General features: G+C 41.2%; 1 protein-coding gene across 6 annotated transcripts in view; it reads left to right on the top strand.

Annotated features, from left to right (window-relative positions):
- ZNF521 (zinc finger protein 521) overlaps positions 1-21,678 on the top strand; it is a 277,721-nt gene that overhangs the window by 107,922 nt on the left and 148,121 nt on the right. For all 6 annotated transcript variants that reach the window (XM_053206342.1, XM_027068674.2, XM_053206340.1 and 3 more), the window contains one exon: positions 8,148-11,500. In XM_053206342.1, the coding sequence (XP_053062317.1) occupies positions 8,588-11,500 (2,913 nt within the window). In that variant the 5' untranslated portion in view covers positions 8,148-8,587. The remainder of the gene's footprint in view (positions 1-8,147; positions 11,501-21,678) is intronic.

Raw genomic sequence — 21,678 nt, 5'->3', positions numbered from 1 at the left:
TCTGAAACAGGCTCCAGGCTCTGAGCTGTCAGTACAGAGCCTGATGCGGGGCTCGAACTCATGAACCATGAATGAGATCATGACCTGAGGGGAAGTCAGATGCTTAACTGACTGAGGCACCCAGGCACCCCTAGTGCAAAGGATTTTGAAGCAAAATAAAATTCCTCAAGAAATTTCTAAACAATTAAAATAGTGTGAGATAAAGGGCTGGTGTCAGAACTATGTAATGTGGCTTCAAGATTTTGAATGCAGACCATTCCATTATGGGGGTTTTACTTTGGTAATGAGTTAATCACAACTTCCCAGCGTGTGCAGCTATTAAGGAAAAGCCACTGCACATTGACCTTCAAGATAACTCTAACAGCATTTGGAAGATTTTTTGGGGGTATTTTTATTTATTTTCTTAAAAAAAATTTTTTTTGCATTTATTTTTGAGAGAGAGAGACAGTGTGAGCAGGGGAGGGGCAGAGAGAGAGGGAGACACAGAATCAGAAGCAAGCTCCAGGCTCCAAGCTGTCAGCACAGAACCCAATGTGGGGCTCGAACCCACGAACTGTGAGATCATGACCTGAGCTGAAGTCGGCCGCTTAACTGACAAAGCCACCCAGGCGCCCCATTTTTATTTATTTTCTATTCAAATTTTTTTTAATGTTTATTTCTGAGAGAGAGAGAGAGAGAGAGAGAGAGAGAGACTTAGTGTGAGCAGGGGAGGGGCAAAGAGAGAGAGAGAGACACACAGGATCTGAAGCAGGCTCCAGGTTCTGAGCTGTCAGTGCAGAGCCTGACATGGGGCTCAAACTCACAAACTGTGAGATCATGATTGGGCCGGAGTTGGATGCTCAACCGACTGAGCCACTCAGGTGCCCCTTATTTTCTATTTTTAAACAAATAATGCCTGTTAAGTCCTTTAAAAGTATTAGAATTTCATTATGAAAAAGGCAACGACTAAATGATAGTTAATTTGTTTTCCTTTGTATTATTACCACACTTACCAGTTATATAACCTAAAGGTGACTTTGACTTTCATAGTAGTGGTAACAATTTAGTACATTTTTATATTGTAAAAATTTAGAAAGCTCTTTTATCCAATGTCATGTTTGATTCTTATGATATTAACTATGATGCAGGCTGGCATTTTTCCAATATTATAGATAAGGAAGCCTAAACTTAAAAAAAATAAGTAATTCCTAGAGTGCACAAGCAAATATCAGACCCAAACACATAGTAGGTGCTTAATAAATGCTGGTTAAATAAATGAATGAACAAAATAAGCCATGAAGAACTGCTTCAAACTCTTTGTGGTATGAGGTCATTTATAAATACTAGACAAGAAAGTCACTAAAACTGGCCTTCTAACTCAAAATAGTAGAGATAAAAAGAGAGCCGACTTGGGAAAATTCACTGTGATGATGTCTACCATTATTAAGGGAAAGAGAAGCATGTTGAATAATATAGAATGCTTCCATTGCAGCACCATAAACAGATGTGTGATACATGATTGCCAATTATTGAATGCCAAGAGGTTGATGCTTATCATTAGTTATATATGTTTTTAAGTAAGCCAAAGGATAGAAAAAGTAAAGCAGTTCTCACCCCCCCCCCCCCCCCCCACGTAAATGGAAACCACTTTCCTTCTGTCTGGCTTCAGAAACAGGTCTCGATTTCCGTGAGGCAGATGACTGTTCTTTAACTGGTTTCGCGTCAGCTTTGTCCTCTGATTTGAGAGGTGGAGTTAAGTGTGAACTGCTTAAGAATGCACTGTTTTCTGTTTAATTTGGCTGCGGAAGATGGAATTCATTGAGCTCCGTCTGTTCAAGTGAACTTTAAGCAACAGTAAGCAAAACATTTGTACTTCTCTCTGCACACGAAATAGAAATGTGTCTGGCGAAAGAGACGGCGTGGATATAAAGACCCACCGAGGGCAAAGGAGGGGTGATAACAACTTCTTATCTCTTATGTTGGCTCATCTGAAGAAGCGCTAAAGGATTGTTGGGGAAAGTGAGCCTCTTTTTTCATTGAAAGTGAGCTCTGGTAGCTGGAATTCATCTTAATACTGTGGTGAAAACTGTGCACCACCAATTCCTGCTCCCCACAGCTGCTATCATTAATGGGTGACCACTCTTTTCCCTCATAACCTAACTGTTAATGCATTTAATTGGTCCTTCTAGAACAATTTGGAATGTTACAGAATTTAAAAGCATCTGTGAATTATAAATAATTTTAAAGTTTACATTTCTCTTTTGAACACCCAGTAAAGAGTATTCATTTTCAAGTAGTTAAATAAGTTTTATGACAACGAAGTGAATTTAATGCGGGGCTGTTGATTTTTGCAGAAAGTACGAAAGTTCTATCATTAAAATTGCAGCTTTTCTAAAACTGTTGATATTTCTATTGAGAATGAAAGGAAGCAATTGTGTAATCGTGTGTAATGGTTTATTTAGAATGACCATATCTTTAGCCATCGAAACCATTGCTTTAAAAATGTATTGTGTAATTTGGTTAGATGCTTTTACATATGGTGGTGTAAAATTGTTACTGTGATAGCACCAGGTTAACATGAGGAATATCTATGCTACCTGTGTCTGTTAAACACACGTGTCAAGATACTGATCTCTTTGAGTGGTGCCTAACTTCTCTTAGTCTTTGTGCGCCAACTATATATTCTCCTTGGGATTCTCAGTTTATCGTAAGGTGGCTCAGGCAACTAATGAATGAAAAAAGGACGGTGAACTCTTCTTAATATGAAAGTTCAGAACTGCTCCTATAGTGTCTGTGCTGACAGACATAATCATTTTAAGCCGATGGAGGAGATAACGTGGAAATTTGCTTTGGTCCTGTGTTTTAACCTATTGTTCTACGCTTAAAAAATCATCTTTGAAATGAACTTATTTTGATGTTCAATAATGCAATGACTGTATTGCCAGTGTTCTATGAAGAGAGGTACTCTGAAAATTACATTCTTGGCTTCACAATTACATAGCACAATACTTGTTCCAAGGTTATCTGTCTGTAAAGACCCAAGATTATATCTTCTGTATGATAACTTACTTGGAACAAAGTCAGCATGGACTTATGGTCCATTAATTTTTAGATACCACCAACTATTTATGTTGTATTTTCTTGATGGTTGAATGTACAATGCTTAAGGCACTGTAGATTTCCATCGGGCCAATCCTTAAATATTCCAGTGGTTTCATTAAAGGAAAGAAAATGTTAAAATCTGTTTATACTATATACATAGAATTTTATATGCAGAAGCATAAATGCACACACCACATATAAATCTTTTTGTTTACATATGCAGCTTTTCTTCTAGGGACGGTAGGTGCCCCAGAAACATTCACTAATCTCTGTAACACCCCAGAGGGTAAGGAGCAAGAATTATTATCTTCATATTGCAGGTGAAGTACCTAGGTAGGGACAGATTAAACGACTTGGCCGGGTCACTCTCTAAGTCAGTTATGAAGCTAGAAATAAAACTCCAGACTCTTGACTTTCCGTTCACATTCTGAGTCATTGCACTGCTGTCATTACACCAGACCTGTCACTATGTGTGCTTTTCTTCCCTGGAAAAGTTACCATTGATGTAAATCCTGTCCCTGTTAAGGAGCCTTGCTGTGTGGCACTTGAACACACATGATACTGAGTCCCTGAAGGGCAATTTAGAGAGTACTCTGCCGTTACGATGAACGAGCTCAGGTAGCCAAAGGATATCAGTAAGCCAGTTTCTCGAGGGCCCAGCCCTAAGAAGAACTAAAAGTATCAGAAGTTTCCAGAACTTCAGAGCTCCGGATAATTTCTTTACCATTGACAGTGATTCACTCCACCTTGTTATTTTATTCTCTCCTTAATAATTTTGGATTGTCCATGTTGTTACAGAGTCAACGTTCTGAAAGGCTCAGTCCCTGCCCTCAAAAGGCATGTATCTTACACTAGGACATGCTTAATGGTTCAAGATCAGCTTTGGCATCACCCCAAAGGTGATGGGCACCCTTTCTGCCCATCCTCTCTTCCTCCTTCTTTGATCTTTTTTTTTTTTAATTGGCTACTCCAGTTAAACTTGAAAGCAAGGAGTGGCCAGGACCCTCGGCATTTCTCAGCTGGCAGGCTGTAAACTGAGACTGTCGGGTCCCTGATTGGTAACCAGTCGGCACTTCTCGGGTGCGCTTGCCTGTTCCTCCCCAGCAGCCAGGATAAAATCACATCCAGTCTTTGCTCTCTCCTCTCCAGGTTGGCACACAAGGGGCCGGTGGCTTGGATCACAAAGGAACTTTGTGCTCCGGTGCCTTTTTTCTGTGGAATACCTTCTTCTAGGATGACTTCACTTTTCTGCTAGTGAGCACTTTTCCCCCATAAATATGACCGAACAGGTGTTGCTCTGCTGCTAACTGAGTTTCCAGCTGTCCTCCTCCGACACAGACCTGGCGAAATCTGTTGTTTCGTCCTTTTGGGCAGACTGGAGAACCATCAAGCCCGAGATGGAGGTCTTCCTTGCAGGATATGGCAGTTTTGTTGCCAGAAGATGGTCGGGAAAGCCTGGCTGGCTAACAAAGACAGGCCTTCAGCGGCTGGGTGTAGTTCCAATTCTGCATCCCCTTTGGCAGGAGCACAGAGGCTGCCGCAGTGTGGCCAGCCAGCAAAATTAGGAAATAAGGACCTCTTTTATTTACTCAGGCTGCTGAATCATGGGCATTCCTGTCTGCTTGGAGAAAAGTCAGGCGGCTCTACTTTCCACTGAAAGTCTCAGGAGTGTTTGAGACTTTCATCTCGGAGTGTTCACACACTTGTTTTAATGTGCTTTATGGAAATGGTGAAACTCAGCAAGTACAGTTGCTGTAGAAAAACATCTGCACTAACTATGCACACACATTTGCATCTTTAAATAGACTTTTAGGACACGGAACTGGTTTCCAGCGAAGTTTTTTTTTTTTCTTCTTTTCCCCCACCCCTGCCGCTGGTAAGAGCTACAGTTCTCCGAGAGTCACCTCAGAGTGTAAAGTGACTGATTCCAAAACTTAAAATTTAGCACGGACATGTTAAGTACTTCACACTGAAATGCAGAAAACCTGCCATAACACAGAGAGACATTCCTGTAAGTAGCACTTAGTGCCGAAGGGGGAAAAAAGTTCGAGTTGATTCAGGAACCGGCATTGAAAGAGTCCTCTGCAGTTTCTTCCCTGGGAAAAAAGAACTTGAAATAGTTGACATCTACACGAGCCACCTCAACATAGTTTGCGTTGTGACTGCCCAAAGGCCAAAGTTAGTGGGGACGGGCAGCTCTCAAAGACGTAGGTAGACCTCAGAGAATATTGGCAAACACCAGGGCCACTGCACAAGTCTTGGGACACTGATCCCCGTAGAGCATGGACCAACTCCCCATGGGAGTTTTGTCCGTGAGTTCCTTGTGTGTCCCTGGGAGCACACATCCGTTTATAGTATGTCAGCAAATGAGTTTTTTACACTTTAGATTTTAAAATAGAAATCAGCCTTTTGTGAAACCTTTATTTATTTTTCTACAAGCAGCATTCCCTGCTCAAACTTTTTTCTCTGTTCCATCCCCCAGCCTGAGCCTTATGAATCCTGTACACTCTTTCCATGTACTTCAGTTACAAAGACACATCATCTCAGATTTTCACTTTCTTTTCCCTCAAGACCGAATAATAGGGACCGGAGAGAGAAGAGAAGGTTTCCAGCTCTCTTGAAACCCGATTGAGTAAAAACTTGATCCTAACCCTCGGCTCACTTGACATGTTGAAATTTACAAGCTTAAGAGAACAGTTATGTAATAGGTATAGTCAGGCATGGCCCACAGACAACAACCTGATTTAAGAGTGGTGTCAGGGATTGCACACTATTTATAATGGTCTATTGCTCTGTAATTCTTTGTACATTTGTATAATAATATATCATGCCTGGACACAGTCTGCAATTTAATAATAAGTTCACTTGCTAAATTTTCAGGGTCAATAGTTATTTTCTTCAAGTCTAGATTCATGACAAATTCTGATTCACTGTTTTCCCAACTGTACAAATGAGATGATGTGTTTGAAAATATTTTTCAGTGCAACAACAGGACATAAGCCTAAGAGTAAATGTGAAATATAGCAGGTTTTTACCTAGACTGCTGAGCAAATGTAATAAATAGCAATTGTTTTCAATTAAGGGAAATATTTTACAACTTTGGTTTGTTTTAGGGACACTGGTCTTTAAGTGACTTACAGTTTGTTTTTTAAAAGGATAGCTAGAATCACCATTGAGTTTGTTTTGAATTTTCTAAAATCATTTTTCTGCCTGTTCGATGGTGAATTGAGTTGTCTGCCTGTGTTCTTTCTATGTATCCACTTTACATTTAAATCATACTCAGAATTACCAGGGCCTTTCTTGCACTGTAAACATGTTGGGTTATAGACTCCTATAAATGAGGATGCAAAATCATGCGGTTTTCAACTTGTGTTGTGAGGCTTTGTTGCAGTGGGCAGGGATCCAGGAATGGTGTTTGGTTGTTTTCTCAGAGTTACATGGTTGCCATCTGGCATTGATAGTGAGATGGTGTTGTCATCAGTTTCTAGATGCAGGAAAGGAATGATCCTCATCTGTTTCCTGTGGATAAGCAAGAGGTTGATAATCTAGTAAAATCTTGTTACCTTAAAGAAAGCAGACGTGGAATTTGTTTACATAATGCTTGCCAGTTTCTACTTTTATGTTAATAATATAGCTTGCTAGTGAACTTCAGCTTCGAAGAATTTAAAAACTTATTTGATCATATTCAAATTGAGGTTTAGTTGAATATCCTAATAGTATTCTAACTGGACCTTGTTATCCTGATAGAATCACTGTCCCCACCGGCTCCCCTCGACGGTCTTTGTCTGCATTTATGAACAACCTTGCTCTTTTGGAGAGTGAAAAGCTTTTACAGTTTCTTCTCATCTTGAATGATAGATTGTTTTGAAAAGCCAAAAAAAAGGGGTTTTACAACTTATTTGAGGAGGTCTTATTTTCCACTTGGATGTTAAGAAAACAACAGAAAGATCAGCACACATTTGCCAAGCGCCGAGTTAAAAAACACCTCATAGGAGGTAGAGTTACTTTATGGATAACTTGCTAAGGTTATATCTGGCTTTCAGTCTTGTTTGTCTTCTCTTTGTTACTCATAAATCTTTCAGCATTTACCATAATCATTTATCACTTTTCCTGTTTCCAGTTTTTCACAAGTCGCTTTGTCTCTGCTCACCTCAAAGTGCAGGTCCTGTTTGGCTAAGGAAGTTCATGCTGCTGAAGCTTTTGCAAAAGGAAGAAATGGTGGGCCACCTCTTGAACTTTCCAAGCAAAATACAGTATTACAATCTGGCCCTTGTGAAACTCTCATTTTTTCTTGATCCTGGCTGATCCCAGCTACATGTAATATCTAGCAGTGCCCTCCTAACACTTAATAATCCATTTTCTGGCCTATGGTGTTCGAATCTTTCAGTTATTGAAGAAATCCTGGTTGTCTTTCATTACACAAGACGTAATTATTATTGTGTTTTCTGTCTTCCTTCATGTGCTTACTTTTTAATATTTTTTTGCTGAAAGCAATAAGGTCTGTATCAATAAGAACCCCATAAAAAGATTTTGGTCTTCAGAATTGCCTTTTTTATATAAAAACAAGCAAAATGCAGAGGGAATTTTTTATTAAATATTAGACATCTGGGTTGACTGCATTAATTTTAAATCATTCCTGTAATATTTCCCCTTTTCATTTCGTTCTTCAGATGCTCACATAATATGCAAATCATTTTAGAATGAATACAGAAGAAACATTAAATATATTAAAATCTGCGTTTTAATAAAATTGTCGATGCGTAATATATACCTTGCTCCTAAGGAAAAATGATAACAAGTAATAAAAGGGGTAATTTAGACATAGAGCTATTTAATATCTTCTTATATTTTACAACCCGGTAAAAAGTAAATGTAGAATAAAAGCTTTGGGTTCAGATTTGGAAGTGTTCCACTCAAATATTCTGTCCTCCATTCCCCCCACCCCCACCCCCACCCCCGCCAGGTTCTAGATAGTCCGACTGCATGTCCCTGTTGCAGTGGTACTGTAAACCCGTTCTCGAGTGCTCAGCCCATAAGATAAAACGTTCCATTGCTTCTCGTTGCAGATGGAGTGGATGTTGAAGATGATCCCACGTGCTCTTGGCCAGCTTCCTCGCCTTCCAGCAAGGACCAGACTTCCCCCAGCCATGGAGAAGGTTGCGACTTTGGAGAGGAAGAAGGCGGCCCCGGACTCCCGTACCCATGCCAATTCTGTGACAAGTCCTTTAGCCGCCTCAGCTACCTAAAGCACCATGAGCAGAGCCACAGTGACAAGCTGCCTTTCAAATGTACCTATTGCAGTAGGCTGTTCAAACACAAGCGGAGCCGAGACCGCCATATCAAACTCCACACGGGGGACAAGAAGTACCACTGCAGCGAGTGTGATGCTGCGTTCTCCCGAAGTGATCACTTGAAGATCCACTTAAAGACTCACACGTCCAACAAGCCATATAAATGTGCCATTTGTCGCCGCGGGTTCCTGTCCTCTAGCTCCTTACACGGACACATGCAGGTACACGAGAGAAACAAGGACGGGTCCCAGTCTGGCTCCAGGATGGAGGACTGGAAGATGAAGGACACTCAGAAGTGCAGTCAGTGCGAGGAAGGCTTTGACTTCCCAGAAGACCTGCAGAAGCACATCGCGGAGTGCCACCCCGAGTGCTCCCCAAACGAGGACCGAGCGGCCCTCCAGTGCATCTACTGCCACGAGCTGTTTGTGGAGGAGACGTCCCTCATGAACCACATGGAGCAGGTGCATGGCGGGGAGAAGAAGAACTCTTGCAGCATCTGCTCTGAGAGTTTCCACACGGTTGAGGAACTGTACAGCCACATGGACAGTCACCAGCAACCCGAGTCGTGCAACCACAGCAACAGCCCTTCCCTGGTCACCGTGGGCTACACTTCGGTGTCCAGCACGACTCCAGATTCCAACCTCTCCGTGGACAGCTCAACCATGGTGGAAGCCGCCCCGCCGATCCCAAAGAGTCGAGGGAGGAAGCGGGCTGCCCAGCAAACCCCTGACATGACCGTTCCCTCGAGTAAACAAGCGAAAGTTACCTACAGCTGTATTTACTGCAACAAGCAGCTATTTTCGAGCCTGGCAGTCCTGCAGATTCACCTGAAAACTATGCATTTAGACAAGCCAGAACAGGCCCATATTTGTCAGTATTGCTTGGAGGTGTTGCCCTCACTCTATAACCTAAATGAACATCTTAAGCAAGTGCATGAAGCTCAGGACCCAGGTCTGATCGTCTCTGCCATGCCTGCCATAGTCTACCAGTGCAACTTCTGCTCCGAAGTTGTCAACGACCTCAACACTCTTCAGGAACACATCCGATGTTCTCACGGATTTGCAAACCCTGCAGCTAAGGATAGCAATGCATTCTTTTGTCCCCACTGCTACATGGGGTTTCTCACTGACTCTTCCCTTGAAGAGCATATAAGGCAGGTCCATTGCGACCTCAGCGGCTCCCGATTCGGGTCGCCGGTGCTTGGGACTCCGAAAGAACCAGTAGTCGAAGTCTATTCTTGTTCCTATTGTACGAATTCGCCGATATTCAACAGCGTTCTTAAACTGAACAAGCATATCAAAGAGAATCATAAAAACATTCCCTTGGCCCTGAATTATATTCACAATGGGAAGAAATCCAGGGCCTTGAGCCCCTTATCTCCCGTGGCCATAGAGCAGACGTCTCTTAAGATGATGCAGGCAGTGGGAGGTGCGCCTGCACGTCCGGCTGGAGAATATATCTGTAATCAGTGTGGTGCTAAGTACACGTCCCTAGACAGCTTTCAGACTCACCTAAAAACTCATCTCGACACTGTGCTTCCGAAATTGACCTGCCCTCAGTGCAACAAGGAATTCCCCAACCAAGAATCCTTGCTGAAGCATGTTACCATCCATTTTATGATCACCTCAACATACTACATCTGCGAGAGTTGCGATAAGCAGTTCACATCAGTGGACGACCTTCAGAAACACCTGCTGGACATGCACACCTTTGTCTTCTTCCGGTGCACCCTCTGCCAGGAAGTGTTCGACTCAAAAGTCTCCATTCAGCTCCACTTGGCCGTAAAGCACAGCAATGAAAAGAAAGTCTACAGGTGCACATCGTGCAACTGGGACTTCCGCAATGAGACTGACCTACAACTCCACGTGAAACACAACCACCTGGAAAATCAAGGGAAAGTGCACAAGTGCATCTTCTGTGGTGAGTCTTTTGGCACCGAGGTGGAGCTGCAGTGTCATATCACCACTCACAGTAAGAAGTACAATTGCAAATTCTGCAGCAAAGCCTTCCACGCGATCATTTTGCTGGAGAAGCACTTGAGGGAGAAGCATTGCGTGTTTGAAACCAAGACTCCCAACTGTGGAACGAACGGGGCTTCCGAGCAAGTGCAGAAGGAGGAGGTGGAGCTGCAGACCTTGCTGACCAACAGCCAGGAGTCCCATAACAGTCACGATGGGAGCGAAGAAGATGTGGACACCTCGGAGCCCATGTACGGGTGCGACATCTGTGGGGCAGCCTACACCATGGAGACCCTGCTGCAGAACCACCAGCTCCGAGACCACAACATCAGACCCGGAGAGAGTGCCATCGTGAAGAAGAAAGCCGAGCTCATTAAAGGGAATTACAAGTGTAACGTGTGCTCTCGAACCTTCTTCTCTGAGAACGGCCTCCGTGAACATATGCAGACCCACTTAGGCCCTGTGAAACACTACATGTGCCCTATTTGCGGGGAGCGGTTTCCCTCCCTTTTAACTCTTACCGAACACAAAGTCACGCACAGTAAGAGTCTTGATACTGGAAACTGCCGGATTTGCAAGATGCCTCTCCAGAGCGAAGAGGAGTTTTTGGAGCATTGCCAAATGCACCCTGACTTGCGCAATTCCCTGACGGGATTTCGCTGCGTGGTCTGCATGCAGACAGTGACGTCCACCTTAGAACTCAAAATCCACGGGACATTCCACATGCAAAAGACAGGGAATGGGTCTGCAGTCCAGACCACGGGGCGTGGCCAGCATGTCCCCAAACTGTACAAGTGTGCGTCTTGCCTCAAAGAGTTCCGTTCCAAGCAAGATCTGGTGAAGCTTGACATCAATGGCCTGCCATATGGTCTGTGCGCTGGCTGTGTCAGTCTCAGTAAGAGCGGCAGCCCAGGCATCAACATCCCTCCCGGCACGAGTAGACCGGGCTTGGGCCAGAATGAGAATCTGAGTGCCATTGAGGGTAAAGGCAAGGCAGGGGGACTGAAGACGCGCTGCTCTAGCTGCAACGTTAAGTTTGAATCTGAAAGTGAACTCCAGAACCACATCCAAACGGTCCACCGAGAGCTTGTGCCAGATAGCAACAGCACGCAGTTGAAAACTCCCCAAGTATCGCCAATGCCCAGAATCAGTCCCTCCCAGTCGGATGAGGTAACTTGCCTTTTTAATGTTTGCTATTTAACCTCCTCAAGAAACTGTTGCCACTTCATGTTTACCCTTTCTGCAGCCTTATTTATTGTCATGTGCCGAGAGATGCGTAGATTGAAATGCAGTGGTGTTTTTCCCCCCATAGCCATTAGCCAGCAATTACTTGCTTCTTGATAAGCAGCATTTTGGCTTGAATGGTGCAAAATAGGACTAATTCCAGTCTCCCTAGGATATTGTCTTCTCTATGACTGAAGAGATCAGCACTCTTGCCAGCACCACTGAGATCTGGAATCTCAGCATAGCTTTACCGCGAGTTGAAATCCCCAGCTATGACTTGTGTGTATGGCAGAGAGATAATGACATAAAAGTAAGATGCAATGGGCCAACATGCTGGCTTAGAGTAAATTAAAAAGAATATATATATTTGTGGATAACAAATTGGGTAGGGGCGGCTTTATAATACCATGTTGTCAACACTCACTGTTTCTCTTTGTCTTCTGGGTAGTGAGCAAAATATTTTCTCACAACAGGGTTTTGTAAAAGCCGCTACATTTATTAAGCGTCACGTGCCCAACGTTCCTTTAAAAGGCATCCCCTTAAATATCCCCGAGTCTTCACTGTCTGGTTTTGGGTTTCACAATTAAAGTGGATTTTTTTTCTTAGTTTAAGAGTGGTTTCATGCCTTCTTTGCCATAACGAGTATGAAAAATAAGTTCATTTACAATGAAATAGTTTTAGAAGTCATCAGTCCTTGAAGCTGAGCAGAGGATGGTTCATTTTATTATAATTTCTTTATGCTTTATCACCTGGTTTCCAAGAGTTCTTTTCCACTTCCCTACCTGCCCCTATCTGGAGATCCATCCAAATGCAGACCCCAGGGAGATCCATTTCCCTTCAGTTTGGGGTCACTGCATTTTCCTTATCTTGTCTCTGCACTCACACCCTCTTGGAGGCCCCCCTGCGTGTCCCTGCAGATAGCCATCAGTCAGCTGGTAGGGGAGAGCCGGGAAGACTGACACAGAGCCCATCCTCTTGAAATGTGGCATCTGCGTGACAGGCAAGCTCCCAAACTTTGAAGCTGCTTCCCTTTCTTTCCTTCCAAGGAAATCTGCACCTCTCTCTCATTTAAATAAATGAAGTCCTTTCCAGCTGATGAGGACAGCTGCAAGAACATAGCTTTGATAATGGCTCCTGGCTCACGTGTTGGATCAACTAGTTTCTCTTGGTAGTTAGGATCATATGAAATGAATTGTTTTTTCCAACTTTTTATTTCATGAGATGTCTAAGCCTACAGAAAAGCTAAAGGAATAAGACAGTGAAAGCATGTGTGTGTGTATATCCGTATCACAGATATACCGGATATGAACATTTTGTCACATTATTCTCTCTCTCTCTCTCTGCAACCTTTTTATTAACCTGAACCACATGAAAGTGAGTTTCAGACATCATTATTTTTCTAAGAATAAGGACACCTTCCTATTTAACCACAACATTATTAATTAAGGCAATTAACTAAATCGGTTAAAGAAATCTAGTGGATCTATAATATCATCTATAAGAAGTCCATATTCAAATTTATCTACTTGTCCCGAAAAGGTCTTATTTTTAAAATGCTTATGAATGAGAATTTTAGAAATCCGTTTATGTAGAAAATTATTCCTCTCCCCCTTTTTTAATTTTGCTATGCTTAGCACATATAGAGGAGTTTGTATATTCATGTTCGATTTAAATGGTGCATAAAATTGATTTAAAATGACTGTATTTGTGTGTGTGTGTGTGTGTGTGCGCGCGTGCGTGTGAGTGATTGTGGTGGTGTGTTCGTTAAAAATCCAGCAAAATGGGGCTCTTGTTTCTAGTAGATTGTGGAAAGGAATGCCTGTTCCTTCTCATCTGTTCCTGGCTTATGTTTTCTGATATTCCTAAATTGCTATGTATTATAATACCATTTGAGGTGAAAATCTTTTTAATGAGGGAGGACGTATAAATAGTCTTTACACGTTAATTTGGTTAGAGTTATTTGCTTAGAGAATTTATCATTAAGGGATGGTCAAGTATTTAATTATACCTAAAATCTTAATGATAAAGTTGAACTACATCCTGCACTTACGTAGAATAATGTATAAAATATTTGAAAAGTACTTCTTACTTGTAATTCTTACAATAGTGTTTTTTAAGCACTGAGATACCTCGAGTTAAAAGTGACTCTTTTAGAAGGGTACCTCCTTATTAAGCCGGGCTTATGAGACCTTGTAGCAATGTCCTTAATCAATCAGATATAAGGATTCATTTATATATATTTCCTTTGTGATTCAAAAGTTCACTAATTTGTTTGACATTTTCATCCATTGTTATTATTTTTTCTTCATTATACTATTAAAGTCATAAAGTTTCATGTGCTCCCTTCCTTTCTGATATCCTCTATAATTAAAAATGTACAGTAGGCCATATTATTTGGACTTGACATAGAAAATTATCTTTCATACGTGGAATTTTACGAAAAAAAGTCCCCAAATAATGCATCAGCAAGAAAAAGTCATGTCATAAAAATTAATTTGTTCACATTCTTTGTTAGTCAAGTTAAGCTTCTGTGACTTTGCATGAGTGTTGTGTAAATTTTTTACCATGTAGGTAAGAGAGAAGTTATTACATAAGTCTTTGCCAAAAGACAGGTATGCCATGTGGGAATACATTTTATCACAAAAAGATGTCTGACATGTATGTCTATTGACTTAGATGTCCTAGGTAGGAATGAAGGACTTAGTGACATAGGTGGTATTTTCATCTCTTCTTCTGGCTGAGGATTGAGACTTCAGAAGAGAAAAGAAGACCATGGGAGATAATAAAACCTGGATACACAGATATTGTCAAGAGCAAGATTAGAATTTTTTCTGGACTGTGACTTGTGATCACATAAGGGTATTGGTAGACACTGGAATGAATATTTCCAAGACTGAAAAGAATGTTTTTTTTTGGTCGGGACTAGATTACCTATTTAAAAGGGATTTAGATATAATCTAGGGAGGGATAAGCATTGTATAAACGCATGTGATCTAAGAAATGGATGAAAGACAGGCACATGACACTTAAAAGAAGAATAATAGCAGGTAGCTGTCACGTAATGTAGAAATTTGGAATTAAAGACAAAAGATCTGAATGTCAACCCCGTTGTTTTCTGCATAATGCTTTCGGAATTTGTGAAAAATGTTTTCTTTGTGCCAAAATCCTATAATTATCAATCTAATTTTGCTATGGAGTCTTTGTTTTGAATAAAATATTTGGGGGAACCTATTCATTTCCCTTTTGCTCTTAAAGATTGAGTATGGTATACATTTATGCATAACCTACAACGATACCTACAATGATTCCATAAATGGTAGAGATAGCCTGACACAGGGGAAATGCTGACCATCTAGATTTTTCCATACATGAAACACCTCACAGAGTTACTGACATTTACTGTGTGTTGAATAAATGTTAGTTCTTCTTCTGCAGTTCATTGACACTGATCCTGTCTGGTCAGGTTCTGCCCCATCTGGACCTCAAAATGTTTTCTCACGATGACATTAGAAGATGGGTCCTCCTGCTTCCATTTCTCCAGGATCTCTGTAGGCACGTCTCTTCACGGGGTTATTTACTCACATTTCAACTCACACCACCCCTACCAGTGCACTGAAATTGCTCTTGGAAGGGTCCCCAGTTGTGTCTGTGTTGCTGGATACTCGCACAGTGCCACAGAATCAGAAACAGAGGGACCATGGAGGTTATCTGATTAAGCTGCCTTCTTTTACAGACAGCAAGTCAGGCCCAGATAAATTGAGATCTAAGATGACACAGCTTGTAAGTGGTAAACAAGGGGCTCTGAGAACCTGACTCTCTAACTCCAGGTTCAGGATTTTCTTCTCATAAATCCACCGGACTTTCCTCCAGCTACAGTCTCATCCATATTCTTTTCATAAAATCCTCTCTGTATTGCTGTCTTATTTTCTCTTGTCATTCACTTCCTCCACCCACTGCAAGGGATCGTCTGCTTCCATCACTTTACTGCAGCTGACCTCTTTAAGGTCTCTATTGATCCAATTGACCAGTGCAGTGCCTTTTTTTTTTTTTAAAGAGAACTTACCCTAGTTTGTGTACTGTTCTACTTGTCACTGTTGGCCACTTCCTCTTTATCTAACCTCTGTTTTCTCTCCTGGTTCCCTTCACAGAATGATCTGTACCCTTCTTCGTACTCTGTCTGCTCCTATACATTAAGGCCCATTGCTACTGTTACTCTGCATACCTGCTCTATGTGGCTTCATCCACTCCCATGGCTCCAGCTATCACATTTTATGGATGACTCCAAATGATGTCTCCAAAATGCAGGAGGGAACTTCCGGGGGCTGATGGAAATATTCTGTATCTTGATTCTGGTGGTGGTTACATGACTGTATGCATTTATTAATACTCACCAGGTATAAAATTAGTGAATTTTTGTATGTGAATTACATCTCAATGAAACTGATTTTAAAAATGGTATCTAGGACTTACCCCCTTTCCAGTGATTTTCAGACTCCTACACACAGCTGCCTTCTTGATATATTCACTCACATGTTTCCATGCATTTTAAAATCAGTGGGACCAAAACTGAACTCATAATTTCTCCGAACCTGCTTCTTTTCTTATATTTTCTATTTCACTTGTGGAGCCATTGATTTTCTTGTCTCCCTTTTCTCCACATCCAGTTGGTCATCAAGTGATCTCTGTTTCAGCTCATATATATTTCTTAGATCAATCCCTTCCTCTCCATCCCCTTACCACATTTATAATTCAATCTCTGATCATCTTTCACTAAACTACTGAAGCAGCCTCCTAATTGTTCCCTTGGACTTTAGTCTTATCATTTTCAAATCCATCTCCACAAAGCTGCCAGAACAATCTATCTAAAACCCAAATCTGAATAGCATGTCCCTCCCTATTTGAAATATTTTGAGTGCTCTATACCTTTATCCTCATAGGATAGTATACTATCCTTTTATTGTGGCATAGAATGATTCTTCAGGTTCCGGCCCCTGCTAAATTTTCCCTTCCTTTTCTTACCTTACACCTTATTCCATAGTTGAAAATACTTTTAATTAACCCACAGGTGACACAGTGCATCTGTGTCTCACTAAGGCTGCCCTATCCCTTCTGCCCAAATAATCTCTTTCCTCCTGACTGTGCTCCACCTTCTGTAAGGCTGTCCACCTTAACCTCTGTTCGGAGATCAACTACTCTAGAAGGCTTCCTGTGGCCCCGACTTCCCACTCCAAACATCTCTTCTCCCCTTGAATGCTCTGTGTATACAATACATCCTAAATATATAAAAATAGTCACATTGCTTTATAATTACCTCTTTATGTTTCCCTTCCTATGAATTCCTCAGGGCAAGAATTTACTCAATGTCATATTTCTAATACCCATGACAGCGCCCGGCCCACAATAGGCAAATGCCTCTGTGGGTGGGTGTTGTGGAGCTGTGTCTGGCTGGTGGCTCACCCAGAGCCTTTTTCCATACATGGCAACATGGCAGGACAGCTGGCCACCTAGTTTTTTTCATACAGGAGCCACCTGGTACAATGATAGAAACCTAGAAGGTGTTGGATAAAAGTATGCTCTTCTGAGCATGTTAATTTTAGGATCACTATCCGTGCTTTTTTACTCCATTTGGACTCAAAACGTTCCACCATCGTTGAAGTTCCATCATAGACGTCGTGAACATGGTCCTGTCTACTGTTCATCATTCTATTCCAGTCAAGTCCTGCTTTCCCAGAGAAGTTGTACGTGGTCCCACCAACTTGGTCAGTGGTCTCCAGATTCCAAAGTGAGCCTTTCTGTCTTCATCCTTATGGCATGAGGCCCAGTAGACAGCTCTTTCTCGACATGCTCCTGTGACTTATGGCATTTCCTCTCCTAGTTTTCTTCCTACTTTGGCCTTTGGAGGTTTTCCTCCGGTGCCTGTTCTAAAAGTGTAGGGATTCTTTGAGGCTCATCGTTGGCCCTCTTTTTCTTCATTGTCTACTCTCCCAACAGCATCTCATCTATTCATGTGGCTGTAACTATCTCTATGCTAAGAATTCCCAAATTTATATTCATAGCTTGCACCTCTTCTTAGTTCCAGATTACTGTGTGCTACTGACAGCTTGACTTTTTCATTTGTATCCTTCTAGATATTTGAAGTGTAATGAATACAGCCTAAACGCTCGATTTTCTCTCCTGAAACTGATTTCTTTTTCCAGACTTTCATTATTTTAGTAAAGGGAGCCACCCTACACCCAGTTATTCAAGCAAGAAACCTGGGAATTATTCCTGATTTTTTCCCCTTCTCCTCATTCCCCACATCTAATCTGTTAATGAGTACTGTTGATTGTGCCTTTAACGAGTATCTCATCCATGAGTTTCTATGTCCGAAGCCATCTTCATGGTCTGGGCTGCATCCTCGCCCGGACACTGCAGTCGTTTCCTAATGGAGTCCTCTCCGTCTTCTGCACGCTTCCAATCCATCCTTCCTGCTGCGCTGGATGGGATCTGGCAGACGTAAATTATGGAGTCTTTTAAAATTCTTCAGAGACTTCCCACTTCCCTCAAATACAAGCCCAGCCTCTCACCAGCTTATGAGGCCACACATAGTCTGGCTGTAGCTGGCTGCCCTCACCTTGCTGGGGTGCCTCCTCACACACTGTGCCTGGCCTCCTGGCCTCCTGAGTAGGGGTCTGCTTTTGAGGCTTCACATTGAGCCACCTATTTACCTGGGCTACTCTTCTGGATCAGCCTGTCTGCACCTTTCTCATCTATCAGATGGGCTTCCCCCCAGAGTCTTATCAAAGTTAGTCTCCTCCTTAGGATTTTTGCTTCAAATTATTATTTGTGTACTTGTTTATTTCCTTCTTCCCTTTTCTCACCTCTGAATACCCAACATGTTTGTCATGAGGTCTCAGTAAATATCAGTTGAATAAATGAACATAGTATAAGTACTTCAAAGTAACCAAAAAGTATCTATCCCATCTTTAGATGTATATGCATGCATATCTAGTAACTCATACATAGAGATATAGATAAGTTTACCCAATTGTGCCTGCATGCTTTAAAGTCAAGTTTGATATAAAAATATTAAAATAAGCTAAAAGACTTGAGGTTTCTAACAATTCAAAGATCACCTTCAATATGAAGGTCTAAGTGCCTTGAAGTCAATATTCTTTCTTCATGGTTCTTGTACAGAAAATGGCAATGTACAAGGTGGTAATTCAGAACTCAGTCATGTTCCACAGTTCTGTTTTATTTTGTTTTATGTAATAAAAATTTCCATAAGAGGCTGGATTTAAGATTTTAATTTTAAATTGCTGATACTAAGTTTTGCTAAGTTAAAAGAGCAAAAATTAAGTAAGCTTCTTCTAGGTAAATTTTATGTACACACACACACACACACATACACACATATATATAATATTTTTTTTTAAGAAAGAGAGTGAGCAGGGGAGAGGGGCAGAGGAAGACAGGCAGAATCTTCAGTAGACTGTACGCTCAGTGCAGAGCCCGATACAGGGCTTGATCCCATGACCCTGGGATCACGACCTGTGCTGAAATCAAGAGTAAGACGCTCAACTGACTGAGCCACCTAGGTGCCCCCTAGGTAAATAGTATATGTATTATTATATACATATATGTATATATGTAAAACAATTTTTAAAATATATATATATATATTTTTTAAAGATTGTTCAACATTTTTAAGGTTAAACCGATCCACATTTTTACTTAAAAACATTTTTTTAATGTTTGTTTTTGAGAGTGAGAGAGAGAGGGTGCGAGTGGGGGACGGCAGAGAGAGAGGGAGACACAGAATCTGAAGCAGGCACAGAATCCGAAGCAGCTGTCAGCACAGAGCCTGACACGGGGCTCAAACTCAGGAACCTTGAGATCATGACCTGAGTGGAAGTCAGACGCTTAACTGACTGAGCCACCCAGGCGCCCCAATAATATTTTAAAATTAAGTAGAAAATTTACATGACCAAATAAATCTGTAAGATTCAAGATGCTCTTGAAATAGAATGAGTTGCTTTGCCAAGTTTGGACTGCTTTCAGATTTATTGTTGCTATGTTCAATGTTTGTTTGGCATCTATAGTGTACTAGTACAGAGAGTTAAGACCCCTGGCATAAATATCAAGGCATGGAACATGAAAGCAGCTGTCTCATGGCCATGCTTTGTCCCTAGTCCTATGCTTACCTTGCATTGATCATTGCTCCATACATTGAACTTGCTGCCACTACCATCCCTCCATTTTCTTCACTTCTTTCCAGCTCTGGATTTTTATGCTGATGTGTTCCATATGGTTCCAAATATGGAATTCAGAAGTCGGAATGTTTTTGTATACAACCATAAATCTTGAATTGTACATAATATTTGTTCTTTGAGTACTAGGCCAAAAGAGTGTGGAATCACCGTATGCGGTGGTAAAATTCCATTTAGGAGGAACATTTTATGTTTTGGCTTAAATGGTGTTGAGATAGAAATTAGTAAATATGTAAGATGATTTTGAATAATGAAAGAAAATCAAAATTGTGAAATTGGCTAACATACAGTGTATGAAGTGTGTTCTTGATTTTTGGGGTAGATTCCCATGGTTCATTGCTTACATACAACACCCAGTGCTCATCCCAAGAAGTGCCCTCCTTAATGCCCATCACCCATTTTCCCCTCTCCCCCATCAACCCTCAGTTTGTTCTCTGTATTTAAGAGTCTTTTATGGTTTGCCTCCCTCCCTTTCTGTTTGTAACTATTTTTCCCCCTTCCCTTCCCCCCATGGTCTTCTGTTAAGTTTCTCAAGATCCACATATGAGTGAAAACATGATATATGTCTTTCTCTGACTGACTTATTTCGCTCAGCATAATACCTTCCAGTTCTGTCCACATTGCTGCAGATGACAGGATTTCATTCTTTTTATTGCCAAGTAGTATTCCATTGTATATATAAACCACATCTTCTTTATCCATTTGTCAGTTGATGGACATTTAGGCTCTTTCCATAATTTGGCTAATCTGCGCTTCTCTTCCCCTCACCCGCATTTCCTATTACTTGTTTCCTATTAATTATTGCCCCACACAGATGACTAAAATAGCAAATTTCAAATGTCAACCTCATTCTGAGGCCCAATCTTGGATTTTCAGCTACCCATTTGACATTACGAGTTCTACATTCTTCTAGCCCTTTAACCAAATCGAATCACAATTTCTTTTCCCATTTTCGACAATATTCCATCTTTCTCCTAGTCATTTTGATCTGAAACTTTGTATCTACTATACCTTCTCTATTCTTCAAACCTTTTGTGTCAACCACTCCTGCTGTTAACATTTCATGCATCCCCTGTCCAGGCCACACCTGTACACTGATTGCTCACCTTCACTCTTTGCCTATCATAAAGGAGGTCCTCTATAAAAAATAGCGTAGGGGCACCTGGGTGGCTTAGTCAGTTAAGCATCCAACTTCGGCTCAGGTCATGATCTAGCTGTTTGTGAGTTTGAGCCCCGCGTTGGACTCTGTGCCGACAGCTCAGTGCCTAGAGCCTGTTTCAGATTCTGTGTCTCCCTCTCTCTCAGCCCCTCTCCTGCTTGCACTCTGTCTCTCTTGTCTCTCAAAACTGAATAAACGTTCAAAAAATATTTTAAAAAAACATTTAAAAAACAGTATAAACTTTAAAAGCTTAGGTTCACACAAAATCACATTCTCTGGCCACAGTACAAATATAGGATACATGAAAAAGGTGTCTTTTTAAAAACCTCCATAAATTTTAAAATTAAAATCACACATGGAACAAAGGGGGCATAAAAAGAGAAATTAAAAATACTTAGAACTGAAAGATAACTGTACTGCAGAACCTGGGAGATGGAAACAAAGCAGTACCTAGAAGAAAAATTGTTACAGTGTAAGTATACATATTGGAAAATTTAAAAAGTCATGATATCAATAAGCTAAAAATCCAACTTAAGACATTCAGACCAGAACAACAAAACAAGCCCATGAAAAAAATAGAAGAGACGAAAATTATAAAGCAAAGACCAAAAGTAATGAAATAGAAAACTAACAATGAACTAAAAAGCTAGTTCTATGAAAACACTAATAAAATGTATGAACTTCTGGTGAAATTAATCAAGTTAAAAAAATAACAT

The sequence above is a fragment of the Acinonyx jubatus genome, chromosome D3, assembly GCF_027475565.1.
Source record: "Acinonyx jubatus isolate Ajub_Pintada_27869175 chromosome D3, VMU_Ajub_asm_v1.0, whole genome shotgun sequence".
Taxonomy (NCBI): domain Eukaryota; kingdom Metazoa; phylum Chordata; class Mammalia; order Carnivora; family Felidae; genus Acinonyx; species Acinonyx jubatus.
This window is presented reverse-complemented; position numbering and strand designations above follow the sequence as displayed.